Raw genomic sequence first — 15,603 nt, 5'->3', positions numbered from 1 at the left:
CTATGAATTAACATTTAGATAAATGAGGGTGATTTGGGGTGACCTTTGTGGTGGGCTATGATCTAGCTTTGCATGGTAGTCATTCTCTTAAAACTTATACTGGCTTAGAAGGGGACAGTGAACAGCTTAGAGAATGCTTGGTATGGTCCAGTGGGTATGACTATGTACAGGCCATTTACGTGCTATACAGTTTATTCCATGTCACTCCAAAGAGGTCCACGCGATGGGGCAAATAGACCTAGAAAATGATGTATTAAATCTAAAAACAAAACTAGATGGACAGCTAAAACAAAATGTAAAATGCACTTTAAAGAACAACATCTGCAACTGTCAAAACATTTCTAAATTTTCAGTAACAATATGAAAAAATTGCAGCTTGCATAAAATGACGTGATATATGTTTAGTTATTATTTTGCCAATTTTATTGGTCTGCCTCTGCAGTATATACATGAAATCATTCCAATGTTCCTCTGTGGTTACCACATATATTATTTGGCTTGTTATATTTGTACAGCATCTTCTTAAGTGATGTTTGTTGTTATAACCACAAGATGGCAGAAGAGAACAAATCACCATTCAGTATTTCTGTAGCCTACACAGAAAGCATTATTATCAATGAGTAAGCAGGACATAAGAAATAAGGTGTCACATAACAATTTGAATTAAAAGAAACAAAAGATGAGGAGGTCCTGCTTGAAGCAGCTTATAATATAGAAGTAAACTTATTATTATATTATATTATTTTCAAGGAAGCCAATTATCAGTTTCCCATACAAAAAGCTTTAAGAACAACGCAACTGAGAACAGAGAGGAGCTTGACAGCCTGCCCTTTGGTGCAGCCATGCTAGGGAATATTTCCCTTGTGTTTTAGTTTTAGCTCACTTGTGCCATTACAGAGAAACAAATCCATACACAGGACCAGTCTGATACTGCTCAAAAGGGTAGTCAATAACTGAAATGCAAGGCAACGCAAATTTCCTCTGCATGATGGAACCAACAGCTCCAAACAGACAAAGACACACACATATCAGTAGGGTACAGATGGCATCAATCTAGGCACAAGTGAGCAAAGTGGCCCACGTCTGGACTCACCTTTACACTTAAAGTGGGCCATTTATCCCCAATCCTTACAAAAAATGTTTGAGAACAACTGGACTGAGAACAGACAGCAGCGTAATAGCTTGCCCTACAATACGTTCCCACTCAGGAGTATCTCAATGTGTATAGATATTTTTTCTTTTATGTTTGTAGATGGCTGAAATAAATTTCCACGCGATCACTGGCGTAACTACAGGGGTTGCAGCGGTCGCGACCCTGCAACACCTTCTTCTTATCTGCTTGTACTGGTTCAAAATAGTTTAGAAAGGACCGCACTGCTCCAGGTCAGAAGGGCCCTTCCTAAACTATTTTGAAACAGCGTATCGGGTCATGTGACATCACATGACCCTGTGGTTAAACAGAGGCTGCCTGCACAGTGTGAGAGCAGCTGGACACAAAGCTGCTGGAGGAGTGAGAGGTAAGTGAGGGCGGCGGGATGTATGTATATGTTTAAAAGTGTTTGTGTATATGTATGTCAGTAAGCATGGATGTGTAATTGTGTGTATGTCAGCATGGATGTGTAAGTGTGTGTGTCAGGATGGATGTGTAATTGTGTGTGTTACAGCCTGGATGTGTAATTGTGTGTGTCAGCATGGATGTGTAATTGTGTGTGTGTGTATATGTGAGCATGGATGTGTAGGTGTTTGTGTATGAGCTTGGATGTGTGAGTGGGTGAAATGGAGTATGTTAGAATGAAGTGTGTTAGTGAGTACGAGTAAGTGTCAGTAAAGTGTGTTTACATATGTGTGTGCCAGAGTGTATGTTGGAAGGGGGGACAAGGAGCATAGAAGGCACAGACAAGTTGTGAAGTTGGTAAAATTCATGCTAACACACAAATACATACACAACCATTCTAACACACAAACACTTAACCATACAGATTCATGTTAACACACACTTATACATTTATTCTCATTCTAACATACATACATTCATACATACATACATACATACTCCCTCCTTTACTCACTCAAGGGATTTTTTGGACCAGTCGGGGGGGCAATTGCCCTCCTACCCCCCATGCCAGCCTGCCCCTGTCCTGCAGGATGTGAAATGTATAAACTCAGAAGAAAAGTCATTACTCTTACACTTTATTAGGTAGTGGCAGCAACATGGAAAAAATGTCTGATATGGCAACCATACAAGCTTGTTAAACTGTGCAATGTTCTCTCAGCAGTCCCTTAACTAACATGACCAGTAAACTGAAGTCAATATATATAAATCTAGGGTTTGAGTTTCATGTATGATTGCCTCTAACATAAGCAAAGTAACATATTATATTATATAGACCCTGGCAACGTACCTCCTCATCATCTTAAAATTTAGGCACTATCCCACTGCCTCGCCAATCTGCGCCACTGTCTCACTTTTGGAGGAACCCGGGATCTTGCGCCAGTTAAGATCAGATGATCTCCCGACAAACCCACTTTTGCAGCACAGACCTCAAAAACAGCTCCCACATGGCCTCATTCCTGTGCACTGAATCTGTGTGCCAACTTATGACATCATAGCTCAGCATTTTTCTTCAATATGTGGTCAAGTACGTGTCAGAACCTGGTCCCAGTCCCACTTATAACCATGCCCCCAACAAAGGCATCATGTTTTGGGTCCCTCAATTGTATAATATGTACATGAAGACACTATTCTGTTATTGTTGAGGGTTCATTCTTAAACAACCAGTTCCTGAGGCTTTAGCGTTTAGGTGTATGTTTGTACCATTACATCCTGGTGTAGTCTTCTTCTCTGGTTGAGTTATTCACCACCACGCACCAAATTAATGCTGTGAGCATCAATCAAATGTAGTATTCATTAGATTCCAGGGTTCATTCACTTACTCATTGACTTGCATGAAGGGCTGTGTTAACCCTTTATAATGCAAAGTTGGAACAGGTGCTCATTATTGGATGTTAACGTTGTATTTTATCTTCCTTGTATTGGCACACATATTTGGAATATGCAGACATATGCATATGTGTGCCCAGAGGTTTTAGTTGGGCATAGTCAGGCCATGTTGGTTCTAAACAGGCCCATACTGGCCATCAGTCACATGGGGCAAATAACCAGACAAAACAAGTAGTCCCCAAGTTTACTGTGTGTATGTAAATGTTAACCACTACCCATAAATAGATAAAACAAGCAAACACACTCGTCCCCATTAAACAAAGTTTATTAATAATAAAATAATTATAACAATAAATAAAGTGTTATGATGTCAATAACATTATGGAAATGTATAAAATTATATTAAGTTGCTTAACAAAATGTACTACTAGTGGCGCAGAATATATACAACACAAGGCAGGAAAGTTGTTCTCTTTAAATTAGCTGAACAAAAAACAGAGTGTGTTTGTACATGTGTTTAATATTTAAATGTGTCTGCACGTGTGATGTGTATCAGAGTACTGGTATCTTGTGTATAGGTACAGCTATGTATACATGTGTTCATAAAGAAAGACAATACAATAAATAGAAGCATTAAATATATACACTAATTGCAAAAATCGAACCAGTAGATATTCATGTAAACATACACCGACCATTTCACTTCATGCGACATCCACAAACTGTACATATAATATGTTTCTTTATATGTACGCACGCATATCTACAAACATCCATACATTTACATATGTATACATTCACAAACACGCACACGCACCATGGCAGCAGTATCCATTGCATAAGATAAGGAAATATGTCCTTGTAATACAAAATAATAACAATAATAATATTTATATATATATATACCGCATGCTGAGGTGATTTGTTGAACAAGACATTCAATGGGTTCCTTGGATTCATACTGCAGATGTGCTTTTGTTTTCTTTACACAGTGTTTTATAATGTTGTAACAGAAAGAGGGAACAGGGGTTTTGTAAACCATTTGAATTATATATATATATATATATATATATATATATATATATATATATATATGTGTGTAAATACATGTATATACCTGGCTCTTGGGTGCTGCTCTACCATCTCTGCTTAATATAACACTTTGAGGCCTAATTATAAGTAATTCAAATTGTCACTGAAAACCCAAACATTGCAAAGAAAATGCTCCTCAGTCAGGTCTGTCTTTCCCCATGGATGTTTTTCTGAGGGACTGAAAATTCTGTGGTTTAATCACGTAACACAGAGAGGTGACTGAATAATATTAGAAGTTGGGGAGATTTCCTTGGTTTCACCTGCTAATACATTCAGTTCATGTTTTGTACAACTGCACCTATAAATGAGTCAAAGACGCGTATTAAACAGTAGTTTAAAGGGGATTGGTCACTTACAAAGCTTCAGGATTATTGCCCTTATTTATTAAACCTGCTTATAGTCCACGCTTTCTGTTTTTCAGACAATGTAATTGATTTAGGGATATTTGGAAGTAGATCAGAGTTCCATGGCAGTACACACAATATATACAATTTGCGGAACTGTAGAGGGCCAAATCTACTTTAAATGGACAGTTAAAACCTGTTTGAAAGAAAAAAGTTAAAAATAAAAAAAAAATAAGGCAACATGAAGAGAAAAATGCCCCATCCGCCTCACAAGAGCCTGGGATGGTGCCGTTGAATCCACGAATACACTGGACCATTGTCCTCTTGAATAGTTAATGCTTTGGAATGTCAATAGAAAGGTTATGATATATTTTTCACTGGAAGGACACATCGAGACTGTGGTTGTACCATTTCACCTCCTGATATCTGATAAACCAGCCGGTTCATCAGAGCGCTCCGGGGGGCTATATACTACTTTAGGATTATAACCGGTCTTAGTACGGGCATGGACATTTGGATGCCCTTTGATATTTTTCTCCTTGTCATTTTTAGCTTTGGTGCCATCTCGATCCATTTCCGACTGAGGAAGAGACTCACTGTGGTTACGGGAAGACTTGCTAGACTCTCCCTGCTTCTTCGGGTGGCTGGAACTGGAGATAACTGCCCCATCCCCCTGTATAGTGGAGGTACAAAAACTAAGGATGGAACACAGGCTTCCCCAGCTCTGTGCGCACTGCGTTTGCACACTGTGTGTGATTGCATCCCTGACTTCATCCCCACAGGTCAGCAGGACATTCACCAAGTCCACATAAGGTCTAGGAAATGAACAAAAACATCTTCAATACATTTATACTGGTGAAAATAAGTAAGAGCTTAGCCATTGTCTCATTTGTGTTTTGTAACTTTTCTTAATACATTCAATACAAGAGTTTTACTGGCTATTCTTGAACGAAACACAATAGTTTTAAATTTTTTGGGGATCCATTTATTTTTCTCAGCTAGGGTTGTCAGATGAGCCATTTAAAACTGGACATTGGATTTAGTATATCTGCTTGTAAGCCTGCACGTGGACCAACATTATCCATACAAGACACATACATAATTAATAATTGGTAATAATAAAAGTAATAATCAGTGTTATAAAAAATCAATATCCTAAGCCTTGTTCTAAAATCTCAAATTCATTTCAAATTCATTTCAAAACCATCCAAGGCAGAAAAAATCATTTAATGCCAAGATTCTACCAAAACGTGAATTGTAGACTTTCTGGAGTGTACTTAAATAAACTGCCAGTGTACGCTGTGACTGCTAAGAAGAAATATCACTTATTCAAGCTTTTTGTAACAGACAGTATTCCTGATACTAGATTCAGAGACCTTAAATGCCTCACAAAGAAACAGGGAAAAAGACAGTAGCTGTGATGCTGCTAGTTCTATAATGATTGGTACGTGGTGCTAGCTGACAATTCCAAAAACCCAACCAGGAATTGGCCCCGGTGGAACCGCAATGCACCCTGATTATCATCACTTACTCATGTAACAGGAGGTCTTTGAAGCGAATCATCTCCACAATCACTTGGACATTTTCTTTGGCAGCAGAGCAAAGGTCATGCTTGGCATAACATTCCCGCTGGAGCTGAAGGACCATCTCCTTAATAGCAGGGCACTTCCGGCTGATGCAGCTAAATTTGTGCCTCAGTCCATGTGCTTTGCATTTTAGGGCATCTTTTATGAACGACTTTCCCTGAAAAGCGAACAAAAAACGTTCAAATATGAAAGCCTGCCTAAAGAATTAAAAATATTCAGTTCTTCATTGTTGAGATTGTCCCATCCTTCCCCTTGACATCCCATTCAGATGTCAGATCAACTCTACAACTTCCTATATAGAGAAGTTAGCTTTATTAAGTTAGCTGGAGTCATGTCCAGGTTTTCTCCAGTTAGACCAAAGTTGATTATCATCTGATGTCTGATCACCAACAATGGGTATGTTTGGAGGTTATTATTATACCTTTCTTTACATAGCACCAACAATGTATGCAGTGATTCTTACAGTGCATACAATAAAATGGTATGAGAAAACTAGAACTGATAAACTGATACATTAGGTAAAGCTCGCAGGCTTAAAATCCAGAGGGAATGGGGTGTGGAAATGAATACCCTTCCTATAAGAGAGCCACAATATTATGTATAAGGATAGCACATTGTGCCTTAAATAAAATTATTTAGCATTAAGCCGTTTACCTGGGCATCAAACTTGCCAGCATTGTGCAAGAAGGTCATGCAGATCTCATGCAGGCCACGGATCTCACAGGAATTATTTTCGAAGCATTCAAAAACTCCACATCCCACATCTCCAGCATTCACCAGGCAGTGTTGGATCTCGGCTGTAATTAAAAAGACTTTAATTAGAAGACTGTTTAATGCACAGACATCGCAATGTACGTTAGTTGTGTACATTAGAGTTATTCCATTTGGTGCTCAATCCTTACATGACTATACAAGGTGGATTCCTGTATTGACTTTGTACTGTATATTTCAAATGTGTTTTAGCACTGGGCTTGGGTTTACACTCCAGGCTCCCAGAGGCATATAGAAAAAAGTGCATAAAGAAAAAAGCATAACAAAAACAGCTAAAAACCTTTAGTCAAATGTTTAGCTACCCTCTTTTATAAGTTCATATGAAACAAACACCTTGTTTTCCATATGGTTGACAATTATAATAATTTCTTATAATCACATTTTGCACACTCTATATTTGACTTGGGCGCCGACCAACTCTTCATGTTCATCTTCGTGGGGGGGGGGGAATCTTCGTATTCCACGAATATTCGCCCGTTCTTGTGTTTGGTAAGTGTTTGTTTTTTTTTCGCCGGTTTTTGTAGAAGGGGTTAATACGTGGTTAACAAGGTATGCACTATGCAGCAGCTATGGCGCCAGGATTTTAAATGTCCGTACGAGCAACTCTATTGGTCGCCAGCAGAGGCCTCCTCTGCCATCAAGCAATGGAGTGCACCTGTACTTCATTGGTTGATGGCAGACAAGCCCCCTGCTGGCGACCAATAGAGCCGCTCGTACAGACTTTTATAATCCTGGGGTAGCAACTTGGCTGGGAGAGACCACTGGTCTCCCCGCTCCAAGAGTTAAAGGTCCGTACAAACGACCAATAGAGTCTCCCCAGGCAAAGTTGCGCCTTCAGGAGTTAAAGGGCCGTGCAAGTGAGTCTATTGGCCGCCTGCAGGGGCCTCCTCTGGCATCAACCAGAACCCTTCGTGTTCGTAATCATGTTGACCCGAATACGAATGCACAAGTCTACTATATATCTTCATTGCCTGGGAAGCATAAGATAAGTCATGAGCCAACTGGATGCGTTTCCGAGGAGGGACATCTCCTCGGTGTACAGGCTACTCATGGCTAATGCGTATGTTACCCCAGCAAATCTCAGACCAACAATGGAAAAAGATTTGTATTATGACACACAAGTGCTCAATAAAATCAAAGATCCAACAGTATGCTTGTAAAATACTCCTATGGTATAGGACACCTGACAGAATCAGCCGAATGCTGGAGATGTGGGCTGGAGGTGGGATCTTTTCTCCACATCTGGTGGGTTTGTGTGGTGGTCCGGCCTTTTTGGAGACGGGTACATTAAACAGTGTGGAGGATGATAGGAAACAATCTCCAGTTCACCCAGGGCGCATTGCTACTCAATAGCACCAAGAGGTAGCTATAAGCTTACAAATGTTCCCTCACTAAACAGTTACTTAATGCGGCAAAATGCTTGATCTCAGTTCATTGGTGCCATCTTTTAAGAACTGGGTCGATAGGGTGTAGGAGGTAAGGGTCATGGATTAACTGATACACATTGCATTAGACTGTATGCAGAAGTATACAATGGTTTGGTTCTCTTGGCTAGATTTCACTGCTTCCAAGGAGTTTAGGAGTCAACTTTCATGACATGATTGCAGTCATGGACCTTTTCCACTGAGGACTGACGTAGGCACCTAATGGGTAAGGTAGATTCCGCAAAGGTTAATGGGGCCTGGTCCACAGGAGAAGCCTCCAGGGGTATATTCCACTGATCTCCAACCACCAAATAGTACAGCAATTTATGTATATAAGCATCATATTAAAAAGTGTTATGGAGCTTTATGTTTGCTCTAATGTGGCTGAATCCTGCCCCAGAAGTAGAATCATAGATCGGGTTCTAACCACTAAATTACAGCAGTAAGATGAACAAGAAAAGGTAAACTGCACAATACGTAACACACCAGTTTACTGACAAATGTGAAAATACCCATTAACACACCGTATGTATTAAGATATATAGCTTAAAAAAGTGTTCTTACCGTTCATCCCATAGCTGTCCCTAGATGCCCAGATTAACCCAGCAACATGCACTATTATGTTATTATTTATTGTTTTATATAGACCTATAATATTCCATAGTGCTGTACAATGGGTTCTGAAATAATTGGATATATTGTTTCTAGCACATACTTCAGTATTGGGACACATCAGTTGTGGGCGCAATGGCTTAATTTATTTAATAAAGGGGCAACTTGAGTAATCATCCTCCTTCTTAAATCGAAAAGGATCCTTAAATATTACATACAGGGAAAAGCATTGTTTTCTTTGCCACATGAAAAGTAATATCTGTTTATTAGCTTGGTTTTCCCTTTGATGTGAAGGCGGTACAGTTGGAGCTAAGTCTCTAATCATAGGTGTAATCATTTACATCTACTGAAAGACAGGAGACACGAGTCTATGAAACAGAAGTTAGAATTCTTATCTCAGATCAGGCATTCAGTGAGAAATGGAATTGCCATTTTACACACAGGACCATTCCCATTATTTAATTTACCTTAATGGACTTTTTTCAACCTAAATTACTACGTACAGCAATTGTAACAAGCTTGCCTCTCCTAGAAATCTGCGTTGCCTATTTCACATATCACTTCAAGAAGCATTTTATATGTTATACGTTTAATGCACACGGTGATACATTTTATAAATACATTATTATAAATTATTATTAATAAGATTACCAGGCAATTGCGGCTCGTTAAACATTCCATTTTCTGTAAAAATACCTTCCCCCCCACTTCAAATGGTATTACCATTCCAGTGTTAGAGGGTAAAGTGATTATTTGCTATATGACGTCTTTTATTTGTTTTTATTTGAAAAGTATCAGAGTAACCTGATGTTTTGCAAACACAACCCTACCAAGTGTAATCCCTCCTCCCCAGGGTTACTGAGTGCAAACAAGTTGTAAAAGAAGGATCAGATTCCTTACAGGCTGCTGCCCCTGTGACCTCCTGGAGCTGAGTATGTTTTAAACATCTCGGTAGCTTCCTGGAAGTGTGACCTTATTTGTAACAGAGATCAAAGTCTTACTTAAAAAACACCTCCTTGATGAAAAATGGGAAACTCAAGCTCAACTGTTCTTCATCACTGAGCTGGGGCCCCTGTTAACTAATACAAGTATTCCAGTAACTAATTACTACCTCCTAAGAACATACATTTCCTTGGAGATCTTTGCTTAGAAAGACTACCGTTTCTAGTAGGATGAAAGAGTGACCTTTCCATGTCACATGTAGGAATTACTACACAGAAAAACCTTCACAGTTTGACCCTTAGCCTGTGGAATTTTAGAACAATCTTGTGGGCTAGGATGGAATGAGATCTATAAACAAGGACCTGCTCTGTGAACCTCAGTGTGAAACAACTCAGTGTGCAACCTGGACCAGTTATTATCAAAAAACCCCAAAAACCCCAAGTGAGCTCTTGAGGTAGTGAGTTGAAATACCCATGTCAAGCCAAAATATTAACTTGGGTTTACAAATCAGGTGGGTACCCATGAATACCATTCTGTTCTTTTTTTTACTCAACTTGTTTTGGCTAGACGTGTGCTGAGTTTAACCTGAGCTGAACTGAACAACTCGTCCAACTCGTACATGAAGGGAGCAACTCAGGTTGAATTTGCTTAAAAATGTTGCATGGGGCATTCCACATACTTGGCTAACTGATGGATACGCTTGCCACCAGTCAGCTCGAGCTGTGGCTTAACTAGCATTCTAGGAGGGGGTCTAAGAAGAACACCGTGTGCATGTACAGAAAGTGCTTTTCAAGGAGCCAATAGGTGAACTGAACTGGCAGACCATAGAGGAGACGTTCTGCTGCAGCTCTAGAGCAGCAGCTTCTCCCTGAGATAAAACTCATTTTAAAGAATATATTTAAGTACTTTTTTAAGGGACTGCCAGGGACACTGGAGGGTCATTTTAAACATTTATTGTTATGGATACAAATATGCTACTACACTACAGAATGTGCTGGTTTTCCCAAAATAGTAATAATTGAAGAAAAAAACAACTCAGAATTGTAACATTAATTTATCAACAACACGGTTGTCCAAATGATGCCCAGTCGGCCAAATATTGACCTTAACAGGTTTACATGGCCACAAACCAGACAAAAAATGTTAGATGAACTAACATATTACTGCATTGCATCATTTTTTTCCAACTCCTACCCCTGGCACATTAACTGGGTCATCATAAACACCGGACGATAAGAGTTATACAGAATAAAGCACAAGGACCACCAGGGAGAGAGAAATAAAGACATTTAGTGTAGTTCTGTTTTAGCTCATTCTCAGCAATGGGAACCGAAGCTGCAGTGCTTGTATTGGCATCTGGGAGGAAGCGATTCCCAAAATGACATGCGCTAGTCTGAGCAAGCTGAGAAACGGACAGAGATGTGATTCACATGCAGTCTCCCTGAAGGGTATCTGTACAAGAGCGTAAGGGAGGGCAGTTATTTGGAGGAATGATAGCTGTCCTCCTACCCCTGAGAACATAGATACATGATCAAGCGAACTGTTCGCACTGTAAATGCTGATGTTTTTGTTGCCTCAGCATACTCAAGTTTTTTTTTTACATTTCCGTTGCCATAATGGTATGTGTAATAGCTTCACTATTATGAGTTTCCAATGATATTACAAGAAATATTCCAATGATATTACAAATCTGCAACATTTTATTTGAAAATATTTATTATTATCAAGTAGATTATTATTTAAGATTTAAGAATATATATATATATATATATATACATTTTTTGCCCTCCACATTCTGGGATGACAATGAAAAGGCACAGCCTTTAGATTTATCACAATTTATCACAATGCTACCTGTTCCTATTACAGTGTTACCTTAAGTGGGATTTCACATCTGCAGATTATTTAAACACTTGATGTGCCAAAAGCGCCTGGAATTCATTACTCAGCCTTTGGCCACTCAAAGGGTTAAGTGTTTGAGATCAAGCATACAAAGGAATCTCAGAGCTGGCAATACAATTGTCTGTACAGATAGTTAGTTCTAGCTGTATTTTCTTCCCTTGTGGATATTACTTTCATTTACTTTTATAGCCCAATCCATCATTGATGATTATTTTGTTTTAGCAACACAAGTATACTGTAGATTGTTAATGATTATCTTGTATTTGCTGGTATGCACAACATTGGCATGTAATGCAGTTCTGGTTCAGTCTAACCTGGTCAAAAAGCTGCAGCCTGTCCAAATTATTTGGTATTTAGCACAGTACCACACACATGGGTGTTTGGATCACAGAATTAAATTGCTCCCTTTATTAAAAAAAAGTAGAGTATATATTTAACCCTTTCAGACTTGTGAACCTAGAGTCATCTGGCACTCTGGTGGTTAAACAGCTTTAATACATCAACAAAACAAACATTAAAAACCAAAAAATACATAAGAAGCTGTATTATGTAAATAAATGAATGATAGTTTTCAATACCAGTAAATAAATACCTTTACAGTGCCACCCTTCTGTGCAAAATAGATTTTTGGGAATCTACCAATTCCCTGAAAGTCTTACTGTTACCCAAGCTGGCAATGTGGATTTTACTGACATATTTGCTCAGCACTAAGACAGGGATTTTTTTGTAAAAGATCTCAGCCTTGCTTATGACAGACAAAACACCAACCTATTTACTACAGCCTGTCTGGGATTTTTTTTTTTTTTTTTTTAAATAATTCATCTCAGTACAAATCATTAACCCTTCAATTCTCATGAGATGAGTACAAACATTCCTTCTCAGGCATGAACGTGGAGCACGTGGTCTGCTGGCTGAGTCTTCCCAAAAAACCAAGAAGAAATGATCTGACAATCTCACTCTGTAAATCAAGGTGCTTGTCATCAAGCAGCAAATTACAATGTACTGCTGCCCAAGGAACCTGCCCTAACAGGGTAGAGATATATTATATCAGGAAGGAAATTAACTCAATTTAACCAGTGGATGCTTGGCAGATCATATTTTTATAAATATAAAACACAAACACACACACACATATATATATAGATACATATATATATATGTATTTTTTACAATTTCATTCACAATGTAAATAATAAAATAGAATTTTTTTTAGCCCACTTTTAATATAATACCCCTCTCTGTATGTTAGTGATGGAAGGGGTGTAACTATGTCAGGTCCAGAGTTTGAGAAGTTAGGAGGTTACCTGTTGCATTGATAGAATGCCTTACCTGTGTTCTGCAGGGACAGCCTCCCCTTCTGCTGGGTGGCCAGCTTCTCCTGGGTGCTCTCAGGCAGATCAGTGGCATCTGTGCCCAAAACTGCATCAAAGGTTGCGAACACCAGCCCCAGAGTGACTAGTTTGTGGAGGAGATCTGTGCACATGGTCCTGTCTTATTAAATCTAAGGCTGTGTGTCTGTGAGCTCCCTGTGAGAGGAGATATCAGCACTAGCTCCACTCAGCCCCTTCTTCAATGGGAGTTGCTGCGCCTGTCTGATGTGCTCACCAAGTGCTGAAAATGACTGGGATCTGGGAGGGATGGTGCCTCAAATATCTCCAGCAAGCACTGGTGTCACTTGAATGAAGGAGTCAAGCAGGTGTTGTCTCCAAAGTGGACCAATCAGAGGACAATACTGCTTTGACAACAGCCCCAGTGGGAGGGAGATCCAGCCCACACAATACCCTACTACAGAAAAGAGGGCAGAGGTGTCTGCTTGCAAGGGCTGCTCACACTTCTTTGTTACAAGTCTGTCTCTTCCAGGTCTCACTGGGATAAGATCTCTGCTGTCAGCTGCTAAAATCAGAGAGATCAAGGTAACAAAAAGGTACACAGCACTTACCTGGGAGATATAACCTGGTCAAAAATGAAACTGTTAAAGAGTACAATGCTTATTGTGCTGCATTACACTCAGAACAAGTGGGATGGGATACAGAGAAAAGTTCACAGCAACTGATCAAAACTTCCAGGCTTCCCCCTAACTGTGCCCCCATCACTTCCAACTGCACTGCATGGGGCATTTCAGCTGTGGATAAAATAAAATCCTGCTGACACTCATGACTTAAAAGTGACTTTTTCATCTTTGGGCTATACTATTGTCTGTGTGAGGTATTGTGATGACATAGTTTCCTTTAATGATCAGTTAAATTAAGTAATGTAGAAATTCATCTACACAGGTAAGGTACCTTAGATAACTTCAATTTCTTCATAATTCCCAAACGTTCTGACATGATCTTTGGTATCACTGTATTCTTCATCAAAACGTATTAGGTTAAAAGTGTATTCTAGTGATTTTTAATGATATTGGCTAAAAAATACTTTTTGAACTAAATTAACATCTAAGGTTATGTCTTTCCTGTCAATCAATGCCAAGAATTCTTTATTACACATAGTCTTTAAATCAACACTTGTGTTTAAAGTGTTAAAAGTGTTATGTAGTATGTATATTTTAATTTGCCCTCATGTTGGAAATGTCCTGTAAAAGTAAACTGTTAAAATGTTCCAGTTTATACTATGCAACAATATGACAAGTTAAGGATCCATTTGCAAATCCCAATATTATTGACCACTGCTACTATGTATGTCTTCTGCATTTTAATACCTTATCCTTGGATGATCTAATACCAGCAGTAAAAATCTCACAGGATTGTGACAAAAGGAACCTAGCATGAGCAACCTGGACAGCAAGGTTCTCAGCAAGGGTCAGTCCATAGAAAGATTCATCATACCCTAGGCTACAGCCCTGTTGGGTTACAGCTGTTATGATAGCCCTATAGATGCCAATTCTGGTCAGATATATAATAAACTATTGCAAATGTAGAGTACGGGAAAATGTATTTGTAGCCTGTATGGTGCTTTATGGAATTTAAATTCATCACTGAGTCAGTCCCCTAAGAAAGGAGACGTCATGTTACCATACTTAGGTTAATTATGGATTTTGACACATACTTGAAAAACTATTGTATGGTTTTCTCCACCATATGTTAATACTAGCATTGCCTGTGATAATAACCAAGATCCATAAAAACAATAAACAACACTTCTTTTAACTAGTTTGTTTTGTATACCGTAAAATAAGATGAAGAATGCTATAGTAGGAAACACCTAAGAAAAATTTTAGTCTGGACACTCATAGCAATAGCATTAGTAAGTTAAAAACTACAGAGCCGGACCAGTGAGAACTGGAAAAAATTGTCATTAATATTTTTATAATATTTTTATTTGTTATGTTTTGAAGCAGTGTAAATAGGCAACCTGCTGTAAAAAGCTGCAGATTTTGTCTACTTTCTTCCAAGAACACACTAGGAAAGTGTAAAAGGTACAGCTTATGCCAAATTACGCATCACTGCCATGCAAGGATAGGCAGCTTCAGCCGCTCCTGCTGGTGTGGAATGCTATTCCCAGAACGCTTATGGAGCCGAATGCTTGAAAAGCATAGGTTACCTCTCCATGCCCGCAAGGATAGATAATTAAATGTTGTGTTTCTTTTCAAACAGTTATTATTGTTATTATTATTATTATTATTATATTTTACTTATATAGCACCAATAATTTGCACAGCACTTCTTACAATACATACATTCAAAGAGCATGACAAAACTAGAAGATAAACTGAAAAATGAGTTAAAGAGGGCTCTGCTCACAAGCTACTACTCTTATTGGCGCAACATATATTTAGTATAATGCTAATGCCATTTACCTGCAGCGTAATACCAAGGCATAGTATGTTTGCTCTCATGTCTTCTGGAAGAAAAACCACTTCACCTATAAAAAGTAATTTGCGGTGCAGTAAACGTATCCAGTTTGTCAAGTTCAGCATTACACATAAGACTGCATTTCTGTACAGCAGCATTTAGGAGGTGTTATTAGGAAATGCACTGAGGTGTTACTAT

The 15,603-nt window shown here is 38.8% G+C and overlaps 1 protein-coding gene across 1 annotated transcript; it reads right to left on the bottom strand.

Annotated features, from left to right (window-relative positions):
- Nucleotides 1–4,627: 4,627 nt before the first annotated feature.
- Nucleotides 4,628–13,213, bottom strand: STC2 (stanniocalcin 2). Its single transcript, XM_053463136.1, has 4 exons — nt 12,944–13,213; nt 6,618–6,760; nt 5,909–6,120; nt 4,628–5,192 (listed from the first exon to the last, which is right to left on the bottom strand). Exons 1-4 carry the CDS (start codon nt 13,095–13,097, stop codon nt 4,790–4,792), a joined length of 912 nt encoding a protein of 303 aa, XP_053319111.1. The 5' UTR covers nt 13,098–13,213; the 3' UTR covers nt 4,628–4,789.
- Between the last annotated feature and the right edge of the window lie 2,390 nt (nt 13,214–15,603).

This window comes from Spea bombifrons, chromosome 4 (assembly GCF_027358695.1).
Source record: "Spea bombifrons isolate aSpeBom1 chromosome 4, aSpeBom1.2.pri, whole genome shotgun sequence".
NCBI lineage: Eukaryota > Metazoa > Chordata > Amphibia > Anura > Pelobatidae > Spea > Spea bombifrons.
Note: the sequence above shows the minus strand (reverse complement) of the source record. Positions and strands in the feature narration are given on the sequence as shown.

Coding starts and splice junctions, on each gene's coding strand:
- STC2 (XM_053463136.1), bottom strand. CDS start 13,097: ATGTGCACAGATCTCCTCCACAAACTAGTCACTCTGGGGCTGGTGTTC. Junction 6,761..12,943: donor GCTGTCCCTGCAGAACACAG/GTAAGGCATTCT, acceptor TTTTAATTACAG/CCGAGATCCAACACTGCCTG. Junction 5,193..5,908: donor AAAGACCTCCTGTTACATGA/GTAAGTGATGAT, acceptor TTCATTTCCTAG/ACCTTATGTGGACTTGGTGA.